We start from the raw sequence: 12,046 nt of genomic DNA, 5'->3' as shown, positions 1-12,046 counted from the left end.
TTTGAGATTTTAGAAGCCTTAGTAAGTTTTTTTTTTTTAAAACGTTTTTGGGAAAATCTTCTATTTTAGTACCGTGAAAGATGACCTTAGCGAGTATATCATAACTAGATCTGTGATAGGATTCACTCTCTCAGTAGATCCTTGTAAACGTGCTGGGCACGCTGCTGCATTAGTTGGCTCGCTAATTGTGTCCATGCGGCATACACTGATTCACTCCCTTAAAGGCATACATAAGGGTCTGTGCTGCTACATTAATACCAGAATGCGTATTTTCAGAGGAAGACCTGGTGGACATATCTTTGAGCGTGAATATGATTTTCGTGAGTATTGAATCTGCAGTGTCAACACGTGGCGGCTTTCAATTAGTCCACATCGTAGTCCAAAATGGGTGTAAACACATGGTTCCATAAATATGGGGCCATGGTTTGATGATAGAAATTGATATGATAAAATGCATAGCAGATGAGGGCCATTGGAAGACTCTAACTTCGATCAATGGCCCACAAAAGGCGGTCTAGCCCGTAAAACATTGGACGCAAATTGGGTGTGCCTCAGCCACATAAAGTTCCTGTGGTCGTAAACTGTGTGGTGCCAAAGGGATGCCCATGACAAATCCACTCCGTTCATCAGTCTATAAACATCACAATAACACAAGTGCAAGAACTGGGCAGGTCCAAAACTCAAGTTGTCCACACCACATAAACACCCCCCTCTCATTGGAAATTGTGGGGGCCGTAGAAGTTTTGTATCAGGATGTTATTTGTTCCTACAGCTTATCTGAGCGGCAATAACCCTATGAACGGTTTGGATGGCATGTAAACATCATGGTCGGCTCCAGGAAGGTTTCAACTATGGACTTTCCGTTATCACTGTTTTGTGTGGTGTGACCCATATGAGTTTTTGATCTGCGTTATTATGAGATTCCTCTCTTATTGTGATGTTTAGAAACTGATGGATGGAATGGATTTATCACAGGCATCTTTTTGAGTTCCAAACAGCTTCAGATCACAGGAAGTTCCTGTGCCCGGGCCACAGGCAACTCTCATCTTAAAACACTGGAACTCTTTGGGTGCCATCCATCAGTAGGCTCCTAAATGTTAGACCATGCAGGCAAAAAAAATAAAAATTAAAAAAATCAGTCAGATCTGCAACTCTGGTGTGTATCTTTCATGGATTTGTGTCCGTGGGATCACAACCATGGCGTTCATCTTTCATCAAACTCATTCATCGGGAGGAAGTGAAGCTACAAAAATAAGCCGCGTCGGGTCTATGTTTCAGGTGGGCTAAAGCTACAAAAACAAGCCGGGTCTATAATTCAGGTGGGCTACAACTTGGAGGGAGAGCCACAATTTTATATTGGAATTTTTTTTTTTTTTTTGGTTTATTTATTTATTTATCAGGCTGATCTTTCATATGTATGGAGTGGATTTCAATTATAGAACTTAGTGTGCCCAAGGGAGCTAGAGTGTAGTTTCTGTAGATGAATGGTCCAGAATCTACACGTGCCACATGCATGGAATTTAGTGCCTCTGAGAGTCAACGGCAGTGGATCCCATTTCGAGGTGTAATACAATGCTCGAGCCGAGTCCGTACAGTAGCCTCTCCAGATGGATGTGATTTTTGGCACATGGCAAGTTCAAGCCCAGTGGATTAACTGTCCAGATTCCGCACACGTTTTACCAATTTCCGTGCAGCAACTGTCTGTTTTAATTACGTGGGGATGATTTGCCTATGTCAAAACTAGAGGTGTACACGAGTCAAGCTTGGCACAGCTCGAGTCGGCTCAGCCACTAGCTGACCTGAGCTTGAACTTGGCTCGGCTCAGCCCTCAAGCCTAACTAGCCAGCTCAGCTTAGTTCAATCAGTAGCTTGGGCTAGATCAAGCCAAGATTGAGCCTCTGCGGCGTTTTCTCCAACACATAAAGTGCACATTTAATTTCTTATGAAAGGTAAAGCAACAACATCAGTAGACAAGTATTTCATCAAACATTAGTAACATAAAAATCAAGTTGTAAGGGTGTTTGTTTCATATCCATGCCTTCCTTGCCACCAGCCGACACTTTGTTGAGTCAATTCATCAAACACTTGCGGAATAACATCAATATCAAAATAACTAAGTCACCGAACTGGTTCAGTTCGAGTTCGATTTGAGTTGGGGTTTGATCCGAGTCGAGTCAAGCTGGGCAAACTTGAATTTCAAAAAATCAGCTTGACTTGGCTCGAATTCAATTTTGAACTGTGTCCAATTGAGCTTTTTCGAGTTGAGTCAAACAAGCTAACCGAGCTAATTCGTTCGTGTACAGCTCTAGCCACCTACTTGGCTGTGGGTTACCTTGTGGGGATGATTTCCATGCAGCAACTAAGTAGATGATTGTGTGACATTCTCTACGTCCATCAGCTGTGCTGGTTTACGTTAAGACCTGAGCTTAAAAATTAAGGTAATTAACAACTCATCATGGTGTTCGGAGGACACCGTGATTTATATATCCATTTCAATGGATCCATAAAGTGGGCCCCACACCAAGGTGAATTGAAGGGAAAAAAAAAATAAAAATAAATATCAGCTTAATCCAAAACATGATTTGGCCTCCCAATCTCCACTGGTTATTTATTATTATTATTATTATTATTTTTTTTTAAATTTTAAATTTTATGATGTGGCCCACTTTAGTTATGGATTTACCTGATTTATTTATTTATTTATTTTTGAATCATGAAATAAAATAAGGTACCGAAGCTGATGGACGGAGTGGATGTGAAACACGGAATCAACCTGATGGTTGGGCCCCACAAAGCTTTGCCTCGGGATTCCTACCAACAAATGGTGCAGGAAATTTGTGTATGCGTATATGCTCAGCGGCTCGCGTATGGTATTTGAACTTGTACGGTTGTCATTCCCAACGAACAAAACCTCCCAAACAATGCATTCTCAATCTTCTCTTTCTCCTTCGCTTCCAATTCTCTCTCATATTCCTCCAACCCACGACAAACCCCAACCCAATCCCACCAATACTACCCTCCATTTCAAGGACCCCAACCTCTCCCTTCTTCAGCTCTGCTCTTCCATGCAAGAGCTCAAGCAGCTCCACGCCCGTCTCATTATCTCCGGCACTGCTCGCCAGACCATTCCCCTTAGCCGCCTGCTTGCATTTGCTGCTCTCTCCCCCAGTGGAGATCTCCGCTACGCCCGCCTACTCTTCGACCACTCCGAAACATCTCCGAACACCTTCATCTGGAGCACCATGATCAGGGCCTATTCCAAGAGCACTGCCCCTGAATTGGGTTTTGAATTTTATATGCTTATGTTGGAGAGCGGCGTTGTCCCAGAGGATTTCACGGTTCCTTTTGTACTGAATGCTTGCGCTGAATTTGGGGGTGTTAGAGAAGGAAGGGTCGTTCAAGGGCAGGTTCTGAAGCTTGGTCTGGATTTGAATGTGTTTGTGCAGAATGCGCTTGTGAGGTTGTATCTGTGTGTCGGGGATTTTGGATCTGCACACAAGGTGTTTGATCAAATTCCGGAGGTCCCCAGTGAGGTCGCTTGGAATATGTTAATTGATGGGTATGGGAAAGCTGGTGAGGCTGAGTTAGCGCACCAATTGTTTGAGAAAATGCCAAATAGAGGTTTGACTGCTTGGAATTCTGTTGTTGGGGCTTATGCTCGGTGTGGGTTACTGGATATTGCACGGAGGTTGTTTGATGGAATGCCTCGTAGGAATATCGTGTCTTGGAATACATTGATTGGAGGTTATGTGAGTCATGGGGAGTTTAAGGAGGGATTAGTGGTTTTGCATGAGATGCAGAGACAAAATGTTAAGCCAGACAAGGTGACCTTGGCATTGGTTATTTCTGCTTGTGGGGACTTGCGAGCTATAGAGCAGGGTAAATGGTTACACAATTACATAATTGAATGTAAAATTGACATTAATGTGTATTTAGGGACATCGCTTATCCATATGTATGCAAAAATTGGCTTCATAGATTGTGCTCGTAAAGTTTTTGATGAAATGCCAACTAGAGATGTTTTGACATGGAATGCCATGATTGGATCGCTTGCGATGCATGGTCTTGGTAATGAGGCACTTAGCCTATTTTCCAAGATGGAATCGACAGGAGTTCTGCCAAATGAGATTACTTTTCTAGGGATCCTAAGTGCTTGTAACCATGCAGGGTTGGTAGAAGAGGGTCTTTGGCATTTCAACTCAATGACTCAAAACTACAACATTGAGGCCACAGACAAGCATTATGCATGCATGGTGGACCTCTTTGGTAGGGCGGGGATGTTTAAGGAGGCTGAAGAGCTTATACAAAGTATGCCTAGGAAGCCAGGTGCAAGTGTATGGGGTGCTTTACTAGGTGCCTCCAAGATTCATGGCGATGTAGATATTGGGAAGCATGCATGGGAACACCTTATTGAGTTGGAACCTCATAGTGATGGAAGGTATATAGTCTTGTCAAATGTATATGCAACGTCTGGGGATTGGACACGGGCATCTAGTGTGAGAAGGTTAATGAAGGACAGGGGGATAAAGAAGACTCCTGGTTGTAGTTGGATCGAGGTCGATGGTCGCGTTCATGAATTTCTAGCTGGGGATGGAGTTCATCCTCAGGCGTGATAGCTTTATTAGGTGCTTCTAAGATTCATGGCAGTGTGGTGCTGTTGAGGGACAAGTGTGGAAACACCTTGATGAAGTGGAGCCATGTGGCATTGGTAGGTATGCAGTCCTGTTGAATGTTGTATGAGGCTTCTAGGGATCGGACACATGTATTGGCATGAGAAGATTGACGAAGGATAAGGGAATAAGGAAGACTTATGGTTGTAGTTCAATCAGGGTTAACATCAGAATGAAGAATTTCAAGGGAGCCTTTGAAAAAAAAAACACCGGTTTCTTAAGGCTTCAAACTACTAGTCATTAAGACTACTATGAAAGATAAGTAAGGAACTCCTTTCACTTATAAGTTTTGCCTGCGTGCATTATACCTACCCCTTTTTAAAAGAATGTCGATTGATGGTCTTATTCATGAATTTCTAGCTGGAATGAAGTTCAACATCCTAGTGTTCGATGATGAGTGTGAAAGATTGGAAGTAGTGTTGTTCTTGGTCAAGTGACTGTACTTGCATATGTAGACTGGCAATTCAGAGCAATTGGTTGGATGCTTCCTGGCACATATAGATTTGAGAACTCGTCCTTGGATGATTTTTGTTTTTCATGGTGAACCTCAGCTTACAATCCCAAGATCATTTTGGGTTGCGTCTGGCCTATGCATCAAATGCTTATTGTAATGGTTCCATTATGTACAATCCCGTGTCTAGGTGAATCTCAACTTACCATTGCATCCACTGGAGAATCCCAATCTCCAAAAAGGTTTATATATATATATATATATATATATATATATATATATATATATATATATATATTTTAATTTAATTATTTTTATTGTTATATCTAACACTTTAGACTATACAAGTCTGCTTGATTGTGACATGCCAACTAGTGTTAAGGGAGGGATGATCTCAACTGCTCGTCAAGCCTTTTGCCAAAAAAATCATGAAGCCAACTGGAAATAGCTGGGATGAGGTTATATGATGATGATGGTGATGACAATGAAGAAGAAGAAGATGATGATGGGCACTTCCACAAAGGGGATGAAATCATCAAGTTATAGGGTGAATGAAGTGGTTTGGTAGAAGCAAAAGGAAATCACACAACATCAATTCACTCTAGACCCATATGGTAAGATTGACAATGTGTTTCTACATGACATTTATCTGATGCAATTTGGTCTTTACAAACCCAATAAATCTTTTTAGATGCAATGCAATGTTATTATATGTTACTCATTTGTTGTTTAAACATTTCCAGATGACATGGGTTTCATCGAACTGGTGATTTCGTTTGCACGTGATGTCATGAAGTACTCTTGTGTTCCCCTTGTTCGATGAATTGGTTATTTCAGAAACCTCGAAGAGAATTTTCGATGAAGCAAGAGACTTGTATAACAGGAGGGATGACATAACACGTGCGATTAAGTACGAACAGACCAAACAAGCAGCTTACGAACATACAAACAAATGTAACAGTTGGCTTAAAAAGGTTGAGGAGATTCAATCACAATCACATGTGAATGTGACCGCAGAGGAATAGAAAGAGAATAAGAAATGTTTTAGGGGATGGTTTCCAGTTTTCTCCTCACACATGGTGTTAGGAAAACATGTGGTGGAAATGATTTTGATTCCATCTCAGATCTTAAGAAGATAACCAAGCTTGGGGAGGCATCATGGTCGATGCATCACCAAAGATAGCTGAAGTGATACGTGCTCTAAGAACAGAAGCTAAAATAGGGTGGGATCGGGAAGACGATAATGAAAATTTTGAACAACCTACCAAAAATAAACCAAAATGTTTGAAATTGTGATTTGGGTAAGCAGTCAAGAGAACGGTTGCAAGGTGTTATTGACAACTAGATTGTGGTATGTAACAGGATGAAAACTGATAAAGAGATCAATGGAGAGGTTTTACCTCGAGAGGAAGCCTGGAAATTCCTTTGTGAAAAAGTTGGTGATGTTGTTGATTCTCCCAACATTGAACCATTGGCTAGAAGTATTGTCAAATGCATTGAGGGAGTCGAGTGTTGTAGGGAAAATGGGCCGACCAAGGGGAAAAGGTCAGGTCGGGACCTTGCACACTTCTCCAGGCCAGACAACAGTAGATTCGATCCCCTTCTCAGAACCCAAGCAAGAAGTAAGATCGAGTTCGGTATCCCGTCACCAGATCAGAACACCTACCGACCCGCCCAAATGCCTGAAAGAGCACTGCCTCCATCGATTCGAAGATCTCCAGAGTTCGTCAAGAGCATCCCGTCCCCTGACTCGACTAAGGAGACAGGTCATCATTACGCAGGTCGGCATCACCTAGGTCGGGACACTTTAGGTCGGCTCAGCCTGCCTCCCATCAAGGTTTGACTACATTCGCTCGAGATCTTAGCCAAAGACCCGGGAAATCCGTTGCGATGGAGATCCGCCTGAGGTCTTTGGAGGATCTCCATGACATGCTCGGGATCCCAAGATCTTCGTCGAGGATCTCGGGAGATTCACCACATACTCGGGATCCGAATCCCTCTCCAATACACACCTACTAAATAGGGAGATTTCCTCTACGCCACCGCCTCTCCTAAAATTATAAATAGAGATACCTCTAATGGTAGAAGGTACGCACTATCTTCAGCCCTAAACTTTCGATACTCGACTAGACCCTGTGCGAGCCAAGGTCTTCCTTGTCCGTTCCTTGTGTAGGTACACAATGGTCTAAAAGGGGCTAATCAGATTTTTGCATTAATAGTTTGGCGCCATTTGTGGGAACGACATTGAAAGTTGTTCTCATCCCACCATATCTTGACAATTGCAAAAGGGAAGAAGAAAGCTCCAACCTCCTCTGTTGCACCCAACCTCGCACCGTTGGAGCAGTCCGCCTGCCACCAGAATTCCTTTTCCCAGTTGTAGGCTGATTCCGCGCCTGTAGGGCCAACACAACGATCTCGTAGTCGGGGAGGACGACTTGTCTCCCTCGAGCAAGTTGAGATGATTAGCAACAAAATGAACTCCATAAAACAACTATTGGAACAACTACAACCCCGCCCCCCACAAAAGTACGGGCCAGTGGCTAGGCCAACGATTCGAGAGCTTCCTGAGCCATCCGACGAACCTGTTGTCTCTCGCCGGAGCCGACAACTCAGAACATCAAGGTCGGCTCCTTCCCACGTCTTTGGAACCGTAGCATTGGCCGCTTCCGACCTACGCCACGAATTGGATAGAAAAAAGAAGGACAAAGCACCTGAAGCCGCAACTGAAAGCGGTGAACCTTGGGAAGCTAAACTCAACGACTTGCGAGGTCAGATTAGCGACATACGACAGGCTTACTGCTCGAATGTCCCGACCTCGGTGGAAGCGCTACTAGAGGAGACCGAACCTCATTTCATTGCCGACATTATGCATGCGCAACTCCTGCTAAGGTTTCGTATGCCTCGGTTCGCCCCATACTCCGGAACCATTGATCCAGCCGAGCACTTGGAATCCTTCATGGCTTGGATGGAATTGCATGGTGCATCAACCGCTGTCATGTGCCGAGCATTTTCGCTGACCTTGATTGGGGCAGCTCGGAAGTGGTTCCAACAATTGAAGTCGCAATTGATCAACTCTTTCACGTAGCTCAACAAAGCCTTCATCACTAACTTCATTGGAGGTAAGGAAAGCCTTAAGCCCACTTCCCATCTCCTCAATATAGTTAGAAAGTAGGCAAGCTATTGAAGGATTACATCAAGCGTTTCAACCTGGAAACCATGCAAGTACATGCACATTAAGAAGAAATTGCTCTAACCACCATGATGGGGGGCCTTAGGGAAGGAAGATTCCTCTCTTTGCTTGATAATAATCCTCCCTTGACTATGGCCAACCTCCTTAATAGAGCCCAAAAATACTCTAATGCCGAGGAAATCGCTACTCTGCGAAAAGCTGTTCGGAACAAAGGAAGCTTGGCCCGAGAAAGATGACCTAAAGAAGAACTCACCTCGGCTAACGACAATAAAAGGAGAAAAGAAAATGAGCCTCTAAGGAACCATCACCCAAGCAGAAGACTTGACAGCGGGTTTAGTTCGTACACCCCTCTCAACGCAACGGCCAAGCAAGTTCTTATGGAAGTCAGAGACAAACATATCCTCAAATGGCCGAACAAGATAAAATCCGATGCAGATAGATGAGACATGTAAGTCCCGTATCCTTGACCGTACTGTTCCATAGCTTTCGCGGTCCTCACGGTCGAATTCCAGTGACCTGTGATCTATAACTAGCGTTTGCGCGCAATCCTGAGTTGCATCCCGTATTCCAGAGTCGGCTCAATTCGAGACTTGTATCATTGCGACCGCACTGTTGCCGCGGTTCCAACGCCACGTATTACGCGCCGAGGTGATACCTAGGCCAGGATATGTGGGCTCGTGTTCAGTTCGAGGAAAACGCCGCGCATTTGCAAACCCAAGACAATATTTCAAATCAATCACATCCCATCCCATCAATCAATCCCATCAATCACCTCACATGTCAAGTACAACACTCATCCCCAGGCAACCCCAAAGTCAAAAGCAACCTTACATCTCAAGTACACCCATCACTCCATCACCTTTCACCCATCCCTCACCCATCACTCACACATCTCTCTCTCTCTCATTTCTCAAACCTATCTCCCAAGCAACCCAACGTCCAAGCTCCTCTAATCTCCATGAGAGAGCTCAGTGTGGCTCACCTTCCTACCACCCAATCCCACCATCCAAAGTCCATCTCAACCGTTAAAAACGTTCCCTTGAAGCTCTAGAGGCTATAGGCGGAAGAAGGAAGAGGAGATCTTGAGGTGGGTGATCTAACCGTTGATTTTGTTATTTGAGGGCCCACATAGGGTGTGACCCATCTTGATGTATGCATTGTATAGGGAGGGCACATAGTGGTGGGGTCCCTCCCTTTCACCGATCTCTCTCTCTCCTTCCCTCTCTCTTTTACTTTGTGTATGATGGCCCACCTTGATGTATGATCCATGCCGTCCAACCACGTGGACCAAACCGGATGCCCACCCACGTGGACCCCACCTATCCCCGCTGTCCGTCCTCAAACAGACCTGGATGGGGGGAAATCACAAATATCAGCCCTATAAGAACTGTTGGTGGGCCACACGTGTGGACCACCTATAGTATGGGTTTTATCCATGCCACCACCGTCCAGTCCCTGGACGTTGGGACTGAACTTGATGTAAGCCTTATCCCCACCGTCCATTGCTTGGACGTGGGGCTTCCTTGATGAGTGTGTGGGATCCACGCCGTCCATGGGGCCCACGTAATATATGTGTTTTATCCCTACCGTCCATATCACTGAACGGTCGGCCCACCACTGATATATGTGTTGCATCCCTCCTGGACGCTGGTACAAAAATAAAATAGAATAATATAAAATATCAGTTTGGTTCAAAAACGGGTGGGCCACACTGACGTTGACCCACCTTGATGGATTGTATTCCTTCACCGTCTGTCCAGTTGAAGGAATGAGGTAGATTCAGATATCAGGTGGAGCACACCACCGTCCAAATCATGGGCCCGCCTTGATGATGGTCATCCGAACCGTCCAGCCCGTGTGAAGAGAAAACACAAATGGTAGCTTGATCCAATGTGGGGCCCACCATCTTGACGTGCTACATCAGCCGTGGGACCCACCTGACAGCCGTGCATCATCCAGGCCGACCGTCCACTGACCTGGATAAAATGAAAACACAGATATCAGCTTGGTACAAGCTGGTGGGCCACACGTGTGGACCCACCAGATGTACGTATTTCATCCATTTCACCCACAGTCTAGTCCTGGACGGTGGGGACCCATTAATGTTTTATCTATGCCGTTCATCTTGATTACGTGGGACCCACCTTTCTTGTATGTGTTACATACACGCCGTCCGTGGATCCCATCCACGTGGCCCACCCTCAGGTGATGTGTGGTTTTGATCCACACCGTCTAAATCATGGGACCCACCTTGCTTGTGTTCTAATATCCACACCGTCCATGTCTGGACGGTGCAGAGAGAGCTGCCATGATCTATGTATTTTATACTCTGTCCATCCATTTTCATGGTGTAGGGCCCACCCACACATGTGGCACGTGTAGGGGAGGGACCCACCTTGATGTATATATTTTGTATCCACAATGTCCGTACATGGACATGTTGTGGGACCCCACCATTATATATGTGTTTTATTCAACAGTTCGTCCATCTTGGACGGGTGGGGCCCACACTGATGTGTCTTGTATCCCCACCGCTCATTTGGACGGTGCTGAGTAAGGCCCACCTTGATGGCATATGTATATTCAGACCATCCATGCCTTTGACAGTAGTAGGGACCACCATGATGTATGTCTTATCCCTGCTATCTGTCCATGAAATGCACCATGGTGTATCTGTCTTATCCTCGCCGTGATGCAAGTATTGTATATCTATGCCGCCCATTGATGCAGTGCCCACTTGGGGTTTATGAGGCCCATTGGTGCGACCCGTTGGTGCGGCCCACATGATGCGGCCGATTTGATTGAGGCACACATGATGCGGCCCAATTTGATGCATTCGGGGCCCATGTATTTCGACCCATTTGATGTATATGAGGCCCAGGTGCAGGGCTCACCTGTTATGTATTTGAAGCCCGTGTGATGAGGGGCCAACGTGATGTGTATGATGCCTAGGTGCAGGGCCCAACTCTTGTGTATTTGAGGCCCGTGTGATAAGGGACTAATGTGATGTATCTGAGACCCAGGCGTAGGGCCCACTGGTTGTATATTTAAGGCCCGTTGAGATATGTGATTTCGCCATGATGTATGTAATGATGTTTATGTGGGCCACTCCTTGGGATCAATGTTGGTTAAATGTCCACATTGATGGACAATGATGGTTGAATGTCCACATTGTGATCTTCCATTAGGCCTTGTTAGGTCCATTCTTGCCGATTGACCGATTAGCGATCGAGGCCGATTATCGTAACCGATTTGCCGACTCTGATTATCGATCGATCCCGATTGACGTGACTGATTTGCCGATTCTGATTATCGATCGATTCCGATTGATGTGACCGATTTCCTGATTCTGATTATCGATCGATTCCGATTGTCGCGACCGATTGCCAATACCGATTGACGTGACTGATTTGTCGATTCTAATTATCGATTGATTCCGATTGTCATGACCGATTGCCGATACCGATTAACGTGACTGATTTGCCGATTCTGATTATCGATTGATTCCGATTGTCATGACCGATTGCCGATTCCGATTGACGTGACCGATTTGTCGATTCTGATTATCGATCGATTCCGATTGTCATGACCGATTGCCGATTCCGATTGACATGACCGATTTGCCGATTCTGATTATCGATTGATTTCGATTGTCATGACCGATTGCCGATACCGATTGACGTGACCGATTTGCTGATTCTGATTATCGATCGATTCCGATTGTCATGACCGATT

The 12,046-nt window shown here is 45.0% G+C and overlaps 1 protein-coding gene across 1 annotated transcript; it reads left to right on the top strand.

Moving 5' to 3' along the window:
• The first annotated feature begins 2,921 nt into the window (after positions 1–2,921).
• Positions 2,922–4,613, top strand: LOC131238933 (pentatricopeptide repeat-containing protein At2g29760, chloroplastic-like). The gene has a single exon (XM_058236513.1). It carries the CDS (start codon positions 2,922–2,924, stop codon positions 4,611–4,613), a length of 1,692 nt encoding a protein of 563 aa, XP_058092496.1.
• The last annotated feature ends 7,433 nt before the right edge of the window (positions 4,614–12,046 follow it).

The sequence above is a fragment of the Magnolia sinica genome, chromosome 3, assembly GCF_029962835.1.
Source record: "Magnolia sinica isolate HGM2019 chromosome 3, MsV1, whole genome shotgun sequence".
In the NCBI taxonomy this organism is placed as follows: domain Eukaryota; kingdom Viridiplantae; phylum Streptophyta; class Magnoliopsida; order Magnoliales; family Magnoliaceae; genus Magnolia; species Magnolia sinica.
The sequence above is the reverse complement of the archived record's forward strand: the minus strand, read 5'-3'. Positions and strand labels throughout refer to the sequence as shown.

What these genes read in the sequence shown, in the direction of transcription:
- LOC131238933 (XM_058236513.1), top strand. Translation starts at nt 2,922, where the DNA reads ATGCATTCTCAATCTTCTCTTTCTCCTTCGCTTCCAATTCTCTCTCAT.